Source organism: Panicum virgatum, chromosome 5K, assembly GCF_016808335.1.
Source record: "Panicum virgatum strain AP13 chromosome 5K, P.virgatum_v5, whole genome shotgun sequence".
In the NCBI taxonomy this organism is placed as follows: Eukaryota; Viridiplantae; Streptophyta; class Magnoliopsida; order Poales; family Poaceae; genus Panicum; species Panicum virgatum.
The window spans coordinates 38,521,713-38,541,038 of record NC_053140.1 but is presented as its reverse complement, the minus strand read 5'-3'; the positions used below and the strand labels follow the sequence as shown (position 1 = coordinate 38,541,038).

The 19,326-nt window shown below is 47.6% G+C and overlaps 3 protein-coding genes across 12 annotated transcripts; all 3 read right to left on the bottom strand.

Annotated features, from left to right (window-relative positions):
• Positions 1-718: 718 nt before the first annotated feature.
• LOC120707351 lies at positions 719-3,237 on the bottom strand. Its single transcript, XM_039992243.1, has 6 exons — positions 3,015-3,237; positions 2,789-2,879; positions 2,624-2,694; positions 2,397-2,536; positions 1,489-1,702; positions 719-1,142 (listed from the first exon to the last, which is right to left on the bottom strand). Exons 1-6 carry the CDS (start codon positions 3,021-3,023, stop codon positions 975-977), a joined length of 693 nt encoding a protein of 230 aa, XP_039848177.1. The 5' UTR covers positions 3,024-3,237; the 3' UTR covers positions 719-974.
• A 2,204-nt stretch (positions 3,238-5,441) lies between these two features.
• Positions 5,442-14,096, bottom strand: LOC120707348 (amino-acid permease BAT1 homolog). Of its 3 annotated transcripts, XM_039992234.1 has the most exons (8): positions 13,824-14,096; positions 12,825-13,088; positions 8,400-8,660; positions 7,332-7,350; positions 6,829-7,230; positions 6,417-6,706; positions 6,178-6,307; positions 5,442-6,082 (listed from the first exon to the last, which is right to left on the bottom strand). In XM_039992234.1, the coding sequence occupies exons 1-8, from the start codon at positions 13,961-13,963 to the stop codon at positions 5,735-5,737; spliced, it is 1,854 nt and encodes a 617-aa protein (XP_039848168.1). In that variant the 5' UTR covers positions 13,964-14,096; the 3' UTR covers positions 5,442-5,734. The 3 variants fall into 3 exon arrangements, with proteins under 3 accessions (XP_039848168.1, XP_039848166.1, XP_039848165.1); XM_039992232.1 differs by lacking the exon at positions 8,400-8,660 and having other exon boundaries at positions 13,824-14,088; XM_039992231.1 differs by lacking the exons at positions 12,825-13,088; positions 13,824-14,096 and adding an exon at positions 8,764-9,308.
• Positions 14,097-15,165: 1,069 nt separating this feature from the next.
• Positions 15,166-19,225, bottom strand: LOC120707349. Of its 8 annotated transcripts, none has more exons than XR_005688961.1 (8): positions 19,069-19,224; positions 17,784-17,865; positions 17,212-17,331; positions 17,029-17,107; positions 16,630-16,716; positions 15,797-15,859; positions 15,521-15,708; positions 15,187-15,490 (listed from the first exon to the last, which is right to left on the bottom strand). XR_005688961.1 is itself a non-coding variant. In XM_039992236.1 (8 exons), the coding sequence occupies exons 3-8, from the start codon at positions 17,837-17,839 to the stop codon at positions 15,631-15,633; spliced, it is 483 nt and encodes a 160-aa protein (XP_039848170.1). In that variant the 5' UTR covers positions 17,840-17,865; positions 18,093-18,204; positions 19,069-19,207; the 3' UTR covers positions 15,187-15,630. The 8 variants fall into 8 exon arrangements, 7 of the variants coding, with proteins under 7 accessions (XP_039848175.1, XP_039848170.1, XP_039848169.1 ...); XM_039992236.1 differs by adding an exon at positions 18,093-18,204 and having other exon boundaries at positions 15,187-15,708; positions 19,069-19,207; XM_039992241.1 differs by having other exon boundaries at positions 15,166-15,708; positions 17,239-17,331; positions 19,069-19,225.
• Between the last annotated feature and the right edge of the window lie 101 nt (positions 19,226-19,326).

The following is a 19,326-nucleotide window of genomic DNA, read 5'->3' as shown; positions in this document are numbered from 1 at the left end:
TCTGAATATCTAACCGGAAATTCTATTCGTGCGTAGACACTGTCTGGCTTCTGTCAGCTTAGACTGTCACAATATGGTATGGACATGATGGCGAACTCGTGCGTGACTCAATTAGTTTGTTAGATTTCCAACAAGGTAGCTATCACAGTTTCCTGAGCGAATTGGGTTGAAAAAATAACCGTGTTTCTGTTTCGCAGTCATCATTGTTGTATGATGTGGAACCTGCTCTGAAGCTTGTAACTCCTTGCTGTTCAATATGTATTGTATACAAACAAACACCAGTTTCAAAATTTCTTCCGTCCTTGTCTAGTTTTTACCTTTTGTCCGCTTGGCATTTTTGTGATTCAATTCGAGCCCCTCTGCTGCATTCCTCTCAGTATATGAGGCTGGCAATTGGATACGGATAGAGAGAAAACCTTGGAATCGCCTGAATCCTGTAACTCCTTTGTCAGGTCGCACTAAATGCTTCTATTTAACTGTGCTTAACAGTTGACACTAGCCTTACCATGGCCTGGTTCGGAGGGGATTGGTTAAGGAATTTCAGGATCGAGGAATTGGATACAAATCTCCAGCTCAAATTAGCAAGCATGCTGACCATCTCAAATTTGCCACCCTGACGCTGCTTTCCACAAATGAAAGCGTGCATGGGTGCTCTGGCACTTCTGCAGTTCTGCATATGGCTCGTCACACAAAAGGAAAAAAAACGCACATGTCCAGATGCAGCATATCTCAAACGCGATAATGGGAACCAATGGTTCCTTGAACTGGGCAAAAGCTGATCCACATACAATTACCTCACATGTCTTTGCTATATGGATATGGACAACGAACTTCAGAAAGCAAAAGCAGAGCTCCTAGCAAAAGATAAGTAAGGGCAACGAACTTTAGAAAGCAAAAGCAGCTGAAACTAGCAAAAGATATCTGAGTTTGCCTAAAACTGCAGATATAAGGGCAACCTGCAGAGCTCCTAGCCCTCAGTGTCGCTTATGGCGCACCTCAATCATGTCATCATCCTCAAGATCAAGGTCCTCAGGTGTAGATGATAGGTTAATTTTCTCACCATCAAACACAAAGGCCAGATCGGATGCATTGAGCTTGGCCTTTTTGGCGTACACCTTCAGAAGCTTGTCAAATTTCTCGTCCTGGAACAGGTATATGCAGCATGAGGTTAGGTTAGGACTCCATGTCAACAAGAAATCAAATGTAACATTATGCTCCTTGTTTTCACAGAATCAGGTTCCAGCAACCAAAGGTGAAGATAGGTTCATAACTACGTCATCTTTTCAACAAGATTGAAAGTGCATTAGTTAGGGCTTAGGACCTATAATACACCAAATTGTTGTGACTATTTGTTGGAGAACCTGAACTCTTGAACTAAAGTAGCATATATGACCCTATAATTGGTATTCAAAGCTATATATCAGATGGGATGAACTATTGAACTGTGAACAGCAACAACACTAGTTTATGCAAAAAGATAATAATAACCTTGAAAACACGAAACTGCTGCTGGCCATTCTTGTCCTGAATTGAAATGACTATCTTTTCCCTCGCCTTCTCCACTTGTGGTATGGATTCATCATCTATAATTATTTGTTCAGGTTGTTCTTTGGACACAACTTCTGTCCTGGCAGTTGCATCCAAGTCTTGTAATATATCATGAGCTGATTCAGCCCACTTTGCCAACTCTTGTCTCTTTAACCTGCATATTGTGCAACTCAGGTGATGGTAAGTCTGCAGCAACAGCAATATTTTCTGATGCCAAATCTATGAACTTGAAACACATATGATTAAAATGCCAGTCACATTAGATGGAGGAGTTCATTTCAACTTCACTGCTCTCAGTAATGAAATAATGTACAAGTTTTTTACTCATTCTCAAACCAGACTCTAGTGTTCTCTGAATGACTCCAAAGGCGGGCGAGTTACAATCACCTTAAACATTAGGCTGCAGCCATATTCTCCAGGAAAAATTCCCGAACACCTGACCGCATTGACTTATCTACAAACTTGCTTGCTGTATCACATATAAAAAATGCTCTAAAATTCTTTCTGAACATTCTTCTAAGTAAATCAAAAGCAATTCTGAGCATGATTCCACTACTGCAATTCATTCCACCATTATGAAGCATGCTGATGGCAAAGACAACAATATTTTCCCCTTCCAATGCATTGTCATTCAGAAGACTGGCAGGCCTGACTTTCTGTAATAAGTAACCCAACACCCAACAGCAAACATTGCCCCACAGCTCAAAGGACATAACCCAGCTTCTAACCGATATATTCCAGCCCCTGTAACAGCTGTAAGCCAGCGCACGATGCCTCTGCTCAGCACGAGTGTGCACAAGCGATACGGTCATGCAGATTCTGAACAAAAGGAAAAACAATAGTTATACCTCAGTTCTCGCAACGCGCTATCCTCCTCTGCAGAGGGCTTGAACGCGGCCTTGGGCGGCGGCGGCAGCAACCAATCCTCCTCGTCGACGTCCGCCACCTTGGCGGTGGCGGCCTTCTCGTCAGGCTTACCCTCCTCCTCCTAACGAACACGGACCAGCACCCAACACATCAACACTCGAGAACAAAACACGCCCCCCAGATCGAAACCGAAGTGTCGCGCACTCACCGTGGCGGCGGCGTTGACCCTGGGGCGCTTGTTGCAGTGCTTGAAGATGTCCGCCTTCTCCAGGTCGCTGTCTGCACATCGAAACCCACAAGGCCCTGAAGCGAAGCGAAGCGACTCGCCCAGACGAAAACCTAGCTCACGGAGGGAGGCGACCGGGATGCGTACCGTCGAAGCGGAAGTTGATGGTGGGCTGCACCCGCTTGTAGTCGAAGAGCGGCTCCAGCTCCTCGCCGGCCGCCGCGGCCTCCTCCCCCGCCTGCACCAACCGGCGCCATCCGTCATCGACTCGAGCGATCAACAACAAAAACCAGCACCAGCGGAGAAGAAAACCGGGCCGAATCCGGCGAGCGGACTCGGGTGCCGCGGATGGGGACCGAGGGAGGCGACGTACCGTCGTCATCGGGCCCGGCGAACTGGGGATTCCTCCGGATTTGGGGGGGGGGGGGGGGGGGGGGGCTTGGTGTGGGGGAGGCTCTCCCGCTAGGTCTGATTTGAGTTTCTGGAGGGAGGCGGAGCGGAGGCCGCGCTCGTTGCGTTTGCTTGGGAATTTCAATTTCGGGATGGGATTTGAATTTCTACCTCCGCGACCCCGCCAGGAGCGTCTTGGGAAAGGTCTGGAAGATCTGGCGGCCGGCAGCTGCGGCTAGGGGGCCATGCCTCTTTGGTTTGGGCAGCGTTCGGTGAAACGTCAAATCAAAATTACACAAAAAGTCGAATGCCGAGTACTAAATGAAGTCTATTTGCAAAAACTTTTTAGAGATGGGTGTAACTTTTCGTGACGAATCTAATGGCGGTAATTAATTGATGATTTGCTATAGTAACCATCCTCTAATCACACGGTCAAAGGCCTCATTAATTCGTCTCGCGATTTACACGGGGGTTGTGAAGGTGGTTTTGTAATTAGACTTTATTTAATACTCTAAATTAGTGGTCAAAAATGAAAAAAAAATTCCATAAAATCCTAACCAAACACGGCCAAATACCTGCTAGAGGTTGCAATTTGGGGGGCGGCCACGTCACTTTTCTTAATCGTTTGTGTGTCATAAGATGTGGAGGTGTTTTTTTAAGATGTGGAGGTGTTTTAGGATATGAATTTGAAATATGTACCAACAATTAGTTTGAATGATTTAAAATAACTAGTAATGATCTGTATTAAAATAGTATTTTTGTTGGATTAATTTTCCGAAGGTTTTTGGTTGTTGTGATATATTTGTTTTGGCCTTTTGGGATCACTACCTATATTTCACGTAATATTTGTTCGGCTCATATGCATAAGAGACGCGAACTGGATAATTCTTAAAAATTCAATGGTCTTTGTTCATGTTGGATGTCCAGCGAGGGCAAAATTAGAGTAAAATACATTACCGATACTTAAACTTGTTAAGGTGTGTCATTCAGATTCACAAATTTTCAAAATGCATTTTTGACTCTTTAAACTTGTCAAAGTTGTGCACCGGAGGTCCATAACCATCCACATAGGATCCAAATGCTGTTGTGGCATGCTGATTGGGCTCAACTCCGCATTTCGTCGAGCTAGTCATGGGCCCGCGGGCACCATTCGCCATCCTCGCTCGCGCTGCAGACCTGCATCGATCTTGGGCGTCAGGTCGTGGGCAAGGCCAGCCATGAGGTACCATGAGGGTGCGACATCGATGAAGGCAGCAAGTTCCTTTTTCACTTCTTGATTCGCCCTGTTCCAAAAAAAATTGCTGCTCAATCTCTTCGATCACGTATTCACGCCCGTATTCAGTCCTCTCGAGAAATCAATTCCTCCATTTAGCCATTTGCATTCCCACGATTCTGTTGGAGCTCATCCATCACTGACCCATGCACAGTAGGTTCACACCATCGTGAAGGTGAAGCTCACCCATCTCTCGTTGCGGGGTTGGACGGTAACCGTCGTCGAGTGTCACGGAGGCGATGCTGGAGAAGTTCGCATCCACCATCGAGGTGGTGGTCATCGTGCAATCCATGGGCGCCGGGGATAACTGGGCGGTGGAAGCTGGTAGTGAACTGTCTGCGCTGCTCGGCGCAATCACGCATCGCGGCCCTCTCGCATCCGCGTTTAGCAAGTGCCAAGAGAGTGAAGCAAGAACAACGCCGCCGTGCACCGGGTTACCGGCGTGCTGCACGAGGTGTGGTGGCACTTTCTAGGTAGTATTACTTTGATCCAGCGAGGGCAAAATCAATACTCCAACGTCTACATATATTGACCGATAAAACATTGTACTCCCTCCGTTCTAAATTATAAGTCATTTCAAAAATTTTGGAGAGTCAAACCATCTCAAAGTTTGACCAAAACTATAAAGAATATAAAGATTTATGACATCAAATAGGTGCACTATGAAAATATAGTTAACAAAAAAATCTAATGATGCATAATTGGTATCATAAATGTTATTATTTTGTCATATAAATTTAATCAAACTTAAAAAAACTTTGACTCTCTAAGATTTTTGGAATGACTTATAATTTGAAACGGAGGGAGTATAACCCAATTACGCAAAAATAGCATATTTTAGTTGGTTTCGTGAAACTTTTATACATTACGGACTCATCAATACTTATTAAATCCTAAACTTTAGAGATTATTGGATCATCATGAATGGACTTGGGCTCGAAGCATTGGAATTGGATTCATTTTGCCTTTGGTTTGGATTGGCTGGTGGTACCCTTTTGGGGCTGACATACTAAATACTAGGTGTGCTTTTTTTACCAACTTTTTTTTTTTGCACTACTCGGTGGGCTTTGATGTCTAGATCACCTGTTTTTTTGGGACGGATATCTTTGTCTCTATAATGCATGAGACGCAACGGAATTCTGCATCCTACTAATTCTGATGCATTTTACCAAGCGACAGAATTTACTCTATCGGTTGCCTTGCCAGTCTTTCTTTCAGACAATGTAGCTACAACATCCCCGTTGCCTCCCAACTCTTCCCTGCCTGATCTCCCGTGACCCGTGGAACTCCTCCACTCACGCACATTTTACTGGCCAAATAAATCAACCAGCCACCATACAAACAGCAGCATCCAGCATGCGAGCAGCAGCCTCCACCGTGACACCCTGAACACATCCAACCCCATGGCGTCGCGCACCACCCCGGCCAGGTCATCCGTCGAGGTTGGTGACGGGGCCCTTGAACCAGTGCCTGGCGCTGAGCACCCAGGAGGAGAGCACGAGGAAGAAGAGCCCGCCGACGGCGACGGGCGTGTAGTTGAGCGTGTCCTTGGTCACCGGGTATGTGACGGGCAGCGAGAAGAGCACGGTGATGGTGGCCACCCAGAGCACGGCGACCCCGCCGACGAGCACACCGTAGCGGCCCAGGTTGAAGGGCCCCGGCGAGAAGTGCTTGCGCGCCAGCGTCACCCGGAACAGGATCGGCAGCGCGTACGAGATGTACAGCCCGATCGTCGCGATCGACACCATCGCCTGGAACGCCACCAGGCTGCCCAGCGACTGCCCATCATCAACGGATCAGCAAGCAGGTCAGCATGGCCGATCGATCAAGAGGCGAAGAAGAATCTGATTGGAAGCAGGGCGAGATACATTACCGGCAGCGCCATGCAGAGGGCGACGGAGACCGAGAGCCAGACGGCGTTGATGGGCACCTCCTGCTTGTTCACCTTGTGCCACACGGAGGAGAAGGGCATGGCGCCGTCTCTCGAGAACGCGTACGCCATCCTGACAGAAAGAGAACAATGCCAAGAGTCAGTGGGCGATTTCTGTACCGGCGGCTGCAGAGGATTCGAAGCAGAGTTCAGAAGGCAGCAGAGTGGGGTCACCACCGCACCTGGAGTTGCTTGTGACAGAGCTCATGCCGCAGAAGTAGATGGCGACGGCGACGATCCCCAGGCAGACGATCCCGCCGGCGCCGCTCCCGTACCGGCTCTTGAAGGCGAGGTAGAACACCTCGGCGATGGCGTACCCTCCGGCGTCGTTGTCGGGGCTCAGCAGGTAGGGTATGTCCTTCACCGCGAACGTGATGCCGAGGATGTAGCCCCAGCCCACCAGGATCGAAATGCCGATGGCGCTGATGATGCCGATCGGGCCGTTCTTGTCGGCGTTCTTGGTCTCCTCAGTCTGCATCAGCAGCCATCCAAACCATCAAAAAAAACACCATCAGGAGTTCAGGACAATGTTATTTGCTATACCTATCTACTACTCTGAAAGAAAAAAAGATGTACACAAGTGATGCAATTAACCATGTGCGCAGAGGCGTCGTATCCGGTGAGCGTGTACTGGCTCATGAGCAGGCCGAGGACGAAGATGTAGAGGTTGCTGCGGATCCCGGCGCCGTTGTCGGTGTTGAAATGGGTGAAGACGAACTCGGCGCTGGCCCGCTCGGTGGCGACGGCGGGCACGGCGACCATGAGCACGAAGACGCCCAGCATGTTCCAGGCCGCGGCGAACTGCCCGAAGAAGGAGAGCACGGTGATGGGGAGGCTGTTGATGACGGCGTGGCTGAGCAGGATCGCGGCGTGGAAGGCGATCACCACGTACTTGGACGCCAGGTACCCGCCGCCGTTCTTGCCGCCGGTGCCCAGCAGGATGATCACCTGGATCAGCTGCGCCAGGGAGTAGTCCACGCTGGTCGTCACGGCCCACTGCACAGGCATACAATACTATGTTCAGAGTTTCAGACAGAAGCTGATGAGGAGAATGAGATCGAAGGAAAGGGAGGTTCAGGGAAACGACTGCTGCTCACCTGTCCAACGATGTTGAACCTGAAAGTCAGACACACACACAAAAAAAGGAGGCAAAAATCAGAGCCCAAAAAATCAATGTACTGCAATCAAATGCATCAACGTCGTGACGGAAAACTTGCTGGCTAGAATAGTCGCCTTTCATGAACTACCCCACATCTAATGCTGCAGAGTTGTCGTTGTGTTCGTCGCTAAAAGTCCTTGCCTCAATATAGATGAGTTTCCAAAAAAATTTCTACAGTATCCGTCACATCGAATTTTTGGACACATGCATAGAGCATTAAATGTAGTTGAAAAAAATAACTAATTATACAGTCTAACTGATTAACACGAGACAAATTTTTTAAGCCTAAATAGTCAATAATTGAACACTAATTGTCAAATAACAACGAAAGTGCTACAATGTCAAAACTCAAATATTTTTGCGAACTAAACAGGGCCTAAAGCAGCCGTTTAATAGTAATACTGAAAGGCACTGCTGTATGATATTCTAAGCCTCAGTTGACCGTATACTGAAGGACAAGAACTTTACCACACCCTCTCTCTCTCTCTTTTTACAGAACTACTGTAAAAATTGAGCCACGCTGTTCTTCCAGTTCCAGTTAAAGGTCAAAGCAGGCCCATTGACCAGAAACCAGAGACGCAACAGCATGATCCGAATTCAAAACAAAAACAAAAGATTCCATGCATTTTTAACCCCGGCCTACACCGGTAAAAAAAAGGCAGCATGAGTAAAAGTAAAAGCAGAGGTCAGCGATCCTAACAAACTCCTCTCCGTCCCCATGATCCCATCTGGTGGACTCGATTAACGAATCGCTTGCTCCATCAGAGAACAAACGGAATAAAGAAACAGAGGAACGCCAAGTTGCCGATCACGCCAATGCGGTGTCGCAGCAGAAAGAACCATGGGGACGCAAGAGTATTCTAATTCTAATCGCAGCCAATTCACGTGATCCCCGCTCGCCGCCGGCTAGACACGGACGGCGACAACGATGGACATGGAGGAGCGAGCGAGAGAGAGAGATGCAGCATGCCGGCATGGGTAATTGGCGGGCATGGCGCGTGCGTACCATCCGGTGATCCAGGAGGCGAAGGGCGCCCAGCGCTTGCCGGAGAGGCGGGCGCTCCAGTAGTAGAGGCCGCCGGAGGTGGGGAAGGAGGAGCAGATCTCGGCCATGGAGAGGCCGACGGTCATGGTGAAGGCGCCGGCGACGAACCAGCCGAAGGTCATGGTGGCGGGCCCGCCGAAGGTGAGGCCCGTGTTGTAGAGCGTGGTGATCCCCGTCAGCACCGAGATGATGGAGAAGGAGAAGGCGAAATTGGACAGCACCCTGGAATCGAGAACGCAGCAGCAGCAGCGACACGATCGCCTCGCCGCCGTCAGGAAATGGACCTGCCGATTGGAGATGGAACGAACGAGAGAACGGGACGTACGAGAGGTCGCGCTTGAGCTCCTGCTTGTACCCGAGCTCCCGGAGGCGCGCGAGGCCGGTGTCGTCGCCGCCGCCGCCGCCGGCGTCGACGGCCGTCACGGCGGCGCCGCCGGCGTCGACGGCCGTCACGGCGGCGCCGCCGGCCGGGGGCTTATTCCACGTCATGGCTTGCTCCGCTGTCACCGCGCGGTGTGCCGCAGCAGGCAGGCGGCTCGATCGCACGGGGAGGGAGACGGCGAGCTGAGTGCGCCGGCCGGGAGGAGCGCTGGTACTTGAAGGAAGGAAGGAACGGAATGGACGGGCCGGGAGGTGGAATCGTGGAGAAGAAGGGGGGAGAGGGAGGAGTCCACGAAGAGGAGGGCGCGCGCGGCGGGTGCAGTCAACTCGACTCGAGGAGAGTGCGATGGGCGGGGCCCGAGAAAACGGGCACCGGATGAGGATAGGTGGGAACGGGTTTGTTTACTCCGGCTCGGGGGCGACACAGATTCCTCTTCTGCCCAAGTGGACGATGGATCTGCGACACTGGTGGTTCGCAGCGGTAAACGAGATTCCCTCCCCGTTAGATGATTCCTAAACATACATATCTATTTATATTTCGAGGGCAACTTAAAAGCGAGACCTATGCATATGTGCCACCTCGCATCTGATGACGTCGGTCCATTCCTAGTCAAGATTCTTTTCTAATCTTTTAACAAAAATATTTTTTTTTGTTGTGAGTGTTTTGAGCTGTGTTGTGTCATTAATAAAAGAAAGATTCTTAAGACTAAAATTATTATTTTTATTTGTGATGAAGAGGACGAAAATTCTTGACTTACTTGGATTTGTAAGCCACATGCATGGTGGATATCCTTGAGTACAATATGCAGGGAAATACGTATACTTATACCAGGTGGCACACAAGGGACATGTCGAAGATACATTGCGTGCCACACGGCATGGAAGAAAGACAAACGGGCCTTGTCGTCATGTTTAGAGTCAGCCAAGCCAGGGGGCCTATGGACATCCTCGATCGAGTAGGATGGTTTGCTCTTATACGCATATATAAACAACAAATTGGCACCGTGTCGCTGTCCTCTTAGGCCAATTTCAGTGGAAGTATCATAAAAGTGTCATGAACATTAAATTTACTAACATGTAATAATAGTATGAGGAGAGAGAAGAGAGGAATGTCGTGAAATGTGATAGGGGTGTCATCGCCATGACATTCTACTGGCACAGTTCTTAAGATTCCAGTCTAGATAACTGTGTCGATGACACTCCCACTGAAATTGGCTTAACTTTTTTTTCGTGCAGAGGATACATAGTCAATTCGGTATGTAGCAGTTGGTAGAGTAAGGTCTCTAATTAGCATTGATTCCCCCGGGGTGTCGTCTGCGAGCGCTCGAAAGCAGTATTGGTTCTTCTCGTTTCGAATTTTTCTTTTTGGAGACCATGCGTGCACGTTTCTCATTAAGAATATCTATAATTTTCCCTGAGCGAATAAAGGTTTCCTAATGTAAAAGATTTGAACGGTTTTCCATACGCAAAAGAAAACAAGAAAAAATGTCTACTTTACTTCCCTATAAACATGACCAAAACCTCAATAACTCCCTAAACTTTAAAACCGTTTTATATAACCCCTTAACTTTCCAAAACTGATGCACTTTGCACCTTCTGTTCTAAATAAATAAAAAAGGTCCTACTTTGGATTTAGAGAAAAAGGTGTGAAAGTGCACCGGTTTTGGAAAGTTAGGGCGTTAAGTAGACTGTTATAAAGTTTTATAGAGACTTTGCCATGCTTCAGTTCAGGAAGTAAAAAAGTGGATTTTATTTTTTTTTAAAAAAAAGAAGCGTGCCACTTAAAGGTGGTAAAGGGCCCAATATTTTGAACTAGAAAATCTAAGGGTCAGGCCCTAAAAGGGCCGGGCTCTAATCTTATACAATTTTGAATTAAAAAATTTAAAGGCCTTTGTTGGACTGTGAAGAGGCCATTAGGGCCATGACCCATTACCACCCCTAACTGCCACTTTTTTTTTTGATATATAAGCAAGGGACGAGACAAAGCTTGATCATCCCTTAGCAGTTACCGCAGTTGGGGAGACAAGCATATATATAGATTGACCGCAGATATATAGCCTACGATTGACCAAGTTTGCATTTTGATACTGCTGCGCCGCTAGAGGCAGCGGCACTTAGGTCCTGTTTGGTTTCAAATAAGTCATCAACTTATAAGTCAAAAAGTGCAAAAAGTGACTTATTTTACCAAATATTCCTAACTTATAAGTTACCCCAACTTATAAGTAATAAGCAGCTCTACCCCAACTTAAAACTTATAAATCACCAATTTTTGTGTGAGGTCCACACCTTTTTCCGCGTGGGGCCCACGGCCAACCCTATCTCCCCGCCCCCTCCCCCGGCACGCACCGTCTCCGTGCCGAAGCGGCGGCCGCCGTCCCTGCCGACGCGCCCGCCCCCTGCCGAAGCCCCGCCGCCGCGCAGATTTCGCCGCGGGCGCAAGCGCGGCGCGCGGTCGCACCGCGGCCCGTCACCGGTTGCCTGTACACGGTGGAAGGTGGATGGTGGATGGATAGATCCTTCTCGTGTATTTGCAGGTGCAGAGCACGATGAAGTAGTGAAGAAAGGAGATACATTGTTCGTTCGGACCGGGCATCATGATTCATGTGGCCATCCGGGCGCCTACGTAACGTACGGACGTATCGCGCACGGCAGCAGATTAAACAGGGTCCGTCCAATCACATATATGGCACTCGTAGCAAGAAGAAAACCATCTATTTTGTGCAGCTGCAGGTCTATAACAAATAAATGCCGATCGGAACAGGAAACCATTCTATTTGTTGTCCGGCGCGGCGGGCGGCACGCACGACGAACGAGCCGGCCGGCAAGATCGCCGTGCGTCGCCGTCGGAGCTAGACCACCGTACCGTACGTCTGATCGGAGCAGGAAGCCACGCCGTTTGTGAAAAGGTAGCGAGAGGGGATATGGCTGACGGCGACACGGAGACGGAGGAAGGAGCGCGTCCGGCCGCGGCATGCATTGGTTGCGCGCGTTCTGCATGTGGGGAACGAAGACATGCCATCCACCAGTCACCGCTAGGTTCACCTAACCGGTGGGAATCGGTTCGGTTATCGGTCAAACCGGTCCGGTTCCGGTTTGGACCGGTACCAAACCGGCCCAAATTCAAAAAAATGAAAAATTCTTAAAAAATTTCTAAAAATACTTTAAGATGCGACGAATATAATGGTGTCAAAATTTCTCAAAAATTCGTTCATTTAGTATAGTTTGCGGGGATTTGAAGTTAAACAAAAAACGTGCATACAAAAGTATACAAATATAATGTAAAAGTAGTAAAAAAGGATTGGAGGGTTCATTTAGACTAAAACATGTTATACAAGCATCCATTTAGTATACTTTGCGGGCATTTGAATTTAAACCAAAAAAGAAAAAAAATTGAATTTGACCGATTACCAGTCAAACCGACCGGTATACCGGCGGAACCGTTTGCACTGTGAATTTTGAATTCAAATTTGACTTCGACCGATACCGACCGGTTTCCGGCCAAACCGGTCTGGTATACCGGTACCGGACCCGACCGGTTTGGCCGGACCGGTCGGGGGAAAGCGAAGGAGGGGTGGTCAAAAGCTTCAGCCTCAGCAGCTGCAGCGGGATTTTATCATGCTGGGATTATAATATATACTGCTACTAATACTATATTGCTATTATTATTCGGACAAGAAGGGTCCGCGACGCGCCACGACGACGACGAATCTTGTCAAAGCCGAGCTGCAACAAGCGTACTCCCATCTTAGTAGTACGGACAACTAGCTTAGCAGCGACGTGACCTTTGCTACCGCTGAGGCTGACGCTAACGCTTTTTTCCCTTTTCCTCGAGGGCGAGCTAGCTTTGCCAAAAAGGTCACGCAGCTGATCGCGTATCAGGAAAATTCAGAGGCTGATCTCCCCGTGCATAATTGGCGACACAAGTTGGGGGGGAGACTTTTTTCTAGGGCCGTGCAGTGCTATCGATTTGTCAAGAAATGTAGAATCAGTAGGCGGCTTGCTTACCAGCCGGTGAGCCAGGCGGCGAAGGGGCCCCAGCGGCGGTGGGCGCAGAGCCTGGCGCTCCAGAAGTAGAGGCCGCCGGAGGTGGGGTAGGCGGAGCAGATCTCGGCCATGGCCAGCCCGACGGCGAGGGTGAAGGCGCCGGCCACGGGCCACCCGTAGACCATCGTCGCCGGCCCGCCGAACTGGAGGCCCGTCCCGAACAGCGTCGTCACGCCCGTCACCACCGACACGATTGAGAACGACACCGCGAAGTTGGACACCACCCTGCAGCCACAAGTGGCGGAGGTTGTTAGTCTGGGCCGAAATGGTCACGGTCTTTTTTTCATTTTTATTTTAGGCCCGGTTCTCAATTAGCCCATTTATTTAACAGTGGACCGTGGTGGGGTCAAAAAGCAATAAGCAGCGTTTTTTTTAAAAAAAAAAACAACAAGAAGAAAGGAAACAGAAGGAAGTGTACTTCGTGTCGCTGTTAGTACAGGTACGCACGTGGCTGCCTGACTATCCATCCCGATCTAAACTTAACGAGCCGTCCTTCTATATAGTACTAGTGTTTTCTTTTCTGAAGAAATGGTATTAGTATCTTTGATCCACTGAAACAGAGACACAAAGATCAGGGAACCCATGAGCTAGCTAGCTACCTGCCCAAACAATCTCTGATCGGAAAGTGAAAAGGAGTATGTTGATCTGTATTTTTGCGTGACCTGACGAGTATTGGACAAACCGGCAAGTTTACTAAACCCGCAAACAAGAGATTCCCGGTCAACGGGGAGAAGAACGCAAGTGCTGTGGCAAGCAAGCAAACTCATCGGCCGCATCAGAACACGCAAGATCCGGCAACGAGAAGAGCCGGTATGGCCGGCGGAGCAGATTCTTCTCGTATTAATGGAGCAGTGCAGGTAAAGGTAGAAAGAAATCGAGAAGGATCGATCGGTGGCTGGCCCGAGCAAGAGGCGACGGCGGAGCAGCGGGGAGCAGGCAGGCAGAGGAGAGACTACTCACGAGAGGTCGCGCTTGAGCTGCGGCTTGTAGCCGAGCAGCCTCAGCTTGACGTCGTCGCCATCGCCGGTGGCGCCGCGGATCGCCTCCGCGTCCTCGTCGTCGCCGGCGAGCGGGCTGTAACCGTGCCGCGCTTCTTCCATCCTCCCCCGCGCTTCTCCGCTCCGCTCCGCTGCTCCTTGATCTGGATGGAACCTGACGTCGAGATATTTGCCCCCGTGGTCCGAGCACAGTTGCTGAGGCCGCCCGAGCCGAGACCTACCCCTGCTCCAATTTGTACCTCGATGATTCCCTCGAGGACGACGCGGGGGCCGGCCGTTCCTCCGCTCCGAGATTCCCCGGCTCCTGTGGCTGCACGTGGGCCCCGAGAGGAATCCCGTGTTACCGTGTAATTATCGTGGCCCGCCTAACCATCTGTCAGGTCATCATCTGCGAGCAACATCCCTTGCTGCTTCTATTCCATCACCAGTCCACTGGACACCGATCATCATACGTACGATCCAGGAGGTGCGCAGTGCCGGTTGCACTTGCACCGGAAGAAAATTACAAGCCCTGAAACTGAAACGGCCCTGCATCAATTCTGCCGCGTAGATGTAGCAGGCGCCCCGCTGAGCATCCCAGCAGCAACCTTACCTTCTGGCAGCACACCTGCGATAAAATACCCTTTCTCATTAGTTTTTTTCTTTTTTATTATTATAAAAAAGGCGATGATTTCTTTATTTCTTTGGGGCCAACTACCAACCGAGCACCTGCTCTGGGGACTGCGGTCACATCATACCTCTGTGTTTTCTTGCGATTCTTTTTAGACGCGATCATTCCCCACGTGCAGCGACCCCTTGCTGCTCCATGTTACGATAAAATCAGCCCATGTTGCAGCCCCACGCCCCAGAGACGACGACGATCAGCAAAACTGTCACTTTTGGCCTGGCAAATCGGCATCTCCTGCTACGAGTGTCCTTCTTGGCCGCTGCACAGTTTGTTCATCGACAATTCCCGATAATTTCATAACAAAATCCACGTACGATTTAGACAGAGACCAGGGCAGTCCCTCTTTACAGCAGAATGATATATACTTATACCTATACAAAATCAAAAAAATACGTGCAGATCTTCAGTGGTCTCCTAGCTTGGTACCTAAACGCACAGCAAAAATTTTCTACCCGTCCACATAGGCCTGCCGCCTGCGACTGCAGGGCAAAGTGTGGGCGAGCACAGCGGTAGCAAGAAGCCAAACACTAGTAGCCAAGAAAGACAGCTAATCTGTGGCAAGACAAACTCTAGCCACCATCCAAACAGGCCATCACACTGCTACCCTGGCTCATGGCTTTTTCAGGCTTTAACATTCTGAACTAAAGTGCTGAGGGTATGATTAAATAGAGTATTTTTAGGAACAAATCTCAATCTGATCCACATGGCAGCAACTGGTGTACCACGACATTTCTTTTACAAATATAACGAAATCATATTGTCCAGGGGCTCTGAACTCTAAAAACTGCTAGCTTCAACTGATACAGCGACCCAATCCTGACATCCTAGCAAACCGCTCGCATTCAATAAAAAGACGTGCAATATACTCACTCCTGGTTGAGGTTGGGGAAATGTTTAATTTACCAGATTGAAGGTCGATAGTTCAGCAGGCATTTGCTATTGCAGTGCTAATCTATAGGCATGATACCCTAACATGAGTACATGGCAGGCATTCCTTGAACTAGGAAAGACATCAATAAAGCCCCACAGTTCAACTCCGACAATGAATGCCTCCATGTTAAGTCCCTAGAAGTTCTCACATCGCATATTTCTATTGACAGAATTAGTTTGTTTCAGAATACTTGAAACCATGCTTCTTGAAATATTCCCGAAATCCATACAAGCTCTGATCATAGTTGAACTGCAGGAAACACAATCCATCATCAGCTCACCAAAAATATTTGGATCCAACTATTAAACTGATGGACACAAGCTCAAGAATTACTTACAGGTAGCACTTTTACAGAATACTTGGTGATGTTAGGATCCACACTCTTTCCTTGGCTTGCAGCCTGTGAAAGTACAGAAAAAGTCATTACCAGGCCAAAAGAAAGGAAAACATATGCCACCCAAATTATGGTGGCAAAAGAAAACTATCATCATCTCTAGAACCAATTAATACAAAATACCTGAGAATGTAACAACAATTTAGTGTTGTACACAGCTGAGCAAGTAATTATTTAGGCTTCAGATACTATTTAAAATCAACAAACAGTACATGCAGCTGACATTGGGGTTCTTTCTCAAAGTGAGAACACTATACCCCTGAATTAGGTTTCTTTCTCAAAGTGAGAACACTATACCCCTGAATTAGGTTCTAAAGTTCTGAAAATTCATGAAGGTGTTTGAATGGACATACATCTACAGGAACTTTGTTTATATTTACAATATCAAACAAATTTTTTATTGAACTTTTTATCAAACAGGAGCACAAGACCTCCAGCTTGTTGAACATCTCATGCACAAGTAGTTTCTTCCTCTGGGATCATCCAACAAACATATTATTTATAGCTTGCAACTTATTATCGTCTAGCTGTGAATACTAGTGAAATTATAAACATAACATCAAGACCGATAAAAAAATGCTCACAAAAGAGCGATAGTAAATTAGCAGGCACTAAGGTCACAAATCCCATTATGCTAGTATCCAAAGTCCCAGTGGACACAAATCAAATAAAAGGTGTGAAATGGTAACCGGAGTAGGAATGGAAATTGCAATGAGGAACCAAAACAAAGAAACTGAAACATTTGAACTTATGTACATGAAGTAAACGAGTATAACCTGTTCTGGATTGTAAAATACTTCAACAAATGGATATTCATTCCTTTGCCTCGTGAGGCAAAACCCAGGATACTTTGGGCATTCAACCTGACAGCAGAGAAGAAGAATGTTCACTGGCTACTTTGGAGGGAAGCACAATTTGTAATGTGGCCAAAAGTATCCAACATATATTTGGAGGAAACCATAAGTTGATATAGACAGGTTTGATAAGCAAAGTAACCTTATGAAAATACAACTACTCACTCATTTCTAGCTTAATCGAGCATGTTTCATCAATCCTAATACAGAAGTATCAAAAAGAAATAAGCTATCTGCACACCCAAGGCTTTTTTCAAGCTGCTTGTCTGACAAGACTGTAAATGGACATTTTCGTGTAAATGTAAATCAATAGTAGCTTACTCTGACAAACTTGATATGTGGATAAAATGTGGCAGCAGCCTCTTCCAGTACTTTATCAAGATGCTGTGTATAAGTGCACCTAAAAAGGCAATTTTCAGGATTGAAGTGAGTGAATGCTGGCATATATGAGGATTTGCTATTCTAGTTGGTGTTTCTGAACAAAATACAGCAGAGTTACTATACTTAATAGTAAAGGCAACAACTACAGGCCTTCCTTCATGCAATAGCTGTACAAACTGACGCTCAGATGTGAATGGTATAATTCTTGATGGCCCTAGGTCCTTGGGATATCCAGTGTAGTACCTGTAATTTTCAATTTTAGGATAACATTAAGACATAGCATGACATAATAAAATAAAAATATGTTAGTGCATTTAGTTCCAAGAACACTATATATACAAGCCGCTCATGCATTGGATGTGTCTAGATATTTTACTATAGATTTAGATCTAGCAATGACTTCTAGTGCTTGGAAACTGTTTTGCATACTTGTTTGGTATGTAAGCTATGAATGAGCTCAGAATCAATCTTCTTATCTAATTGAAAAATGAAACAAAGTACAAAACCATCATCAAATAGGGCATGTTCAAAGTTCTCTCTAATAATTAACACGATAGCAGAGAACATTAACTAGAAGATCAACTATTAATAATGTATTCTTCTACACTCCATGTATGGTCTGTTATACCTAATCAATTGACATAGTAGCAGTGTGATAAATCAATAAAACAGGGTGAGCTGCATGATACTCTTACTTGCATGTTGACCGAAGCTGGGAAACCATCCTATCAAGAAAAGACTCGTTCATCATCTCTGAGGATCAAATGCAGCTTTATCCTATTGTAATGAACGAATTACATCAATAATTAGCAAAATAAGAACGAAGCGACACAATCTTGCATGGCAATTTGATCACCTATTGCACAAATAAGAGGAAATGGAGTCCATCACTGACATACCATACAACAAAGACATGAAAAGAACACTGGTCACAGGCCTATCTAACATAGTAAAATGGCCTTTCTCACACATAAACATAAGCCCATAAGTAACTGAGCATTTACTTCACTCTCACTCCCACGCGCAGTGCTGTATGTATGATATGATTAACATCGAAGAGCTGCTAACGAATAGGAAATCGTAGGGCCTGTGAGCGCCACCCAATAGCTTGCCTCACTGCACCAAGCAATCAACTGGCCTATCACAATAAGAACTTAAAATATTACAATCACAGTAATAATTCCAACCTAAGTGGAATGCTCCATTGACATCAACAATCTAGCAGGCTAAGTGGAAGTGTGAAAAAAGTGTTTTCTGCAGCATAGCCGGCAGTTCCTAAGGTATTTTTAGTCAACAACAGAGAAAAATTCATAAGTTGATCTCAGAATTTACAAATTATCACACGAAGCAATCAATATATCAAGTTATACCTTTACACATATTGCCCATCGTAATACACTAATATCTGTAAAATCCACCCGAGAACCAAGAAAAAACTGCAATTAACAAATTCTTTTACCGCAGACACATAGAGCTGCTCTGACTGGTGGAGGGTTTGGGTTTGGAGGGGGGCACCGGGCACCTGTTGGTGCTGGTGGATTGGACTATTGGAGGCGGCTGGAGCTGCTTGTATTGAAGGAAATTCGTAGGGAGAGAAGTAGCGTGTGGGAGATGAGCCCCTGTCTGTTGCTTTTGCCGATGGGAACAACGTAGGAGCTGAATTAATTGGAAGCGCTACTAGCTGGTTTGCTTTACGGGAGAGATTGAGAGGGAATGGTTAGGGGTGAGCTGCTGCCTGTTGCCTCCGCTTGGAGAAGAACAGATCTAGACAAGCCTCAGGTGGCCACGTGAAGGAGAATGGGGGGAGGGGGGGGGGGGGGGGGTAAGGCGCGGGAGGGTCGAACTGGCGGCCGACGAAAACGCGCAGGGCAGCGCGGCGCCGCTCGGGTCGCTGGATGGATGGCAGCCCGAGGCGCACGGAGAGGGAACTCGCGCGCAGGCGAGGGAGAGGAAGGAAGATGCGCGGGGGAGAGGACTTACCGAGTCACCGGCGACGACAGATGCAGAGAGGCGGCGCGTCGGATCAGCGGCTTCGCTCCGGTGCACGTAGGTTAGTGATGACGTGCGGGGCCCAGCTGTCACTGGGAATCAGGGACAGTGGGCTAGCTGGGGGCAAAAGGGTCATTTGACGTTTGCCACACCATTGAGGGTGTGAGCCTCGAAGGTGAATTCAGCAAAATACAACAAACATCTCTCCTGTAGTAAAAAAACAGATTCAATTCAGTAAAAAAGATGCAT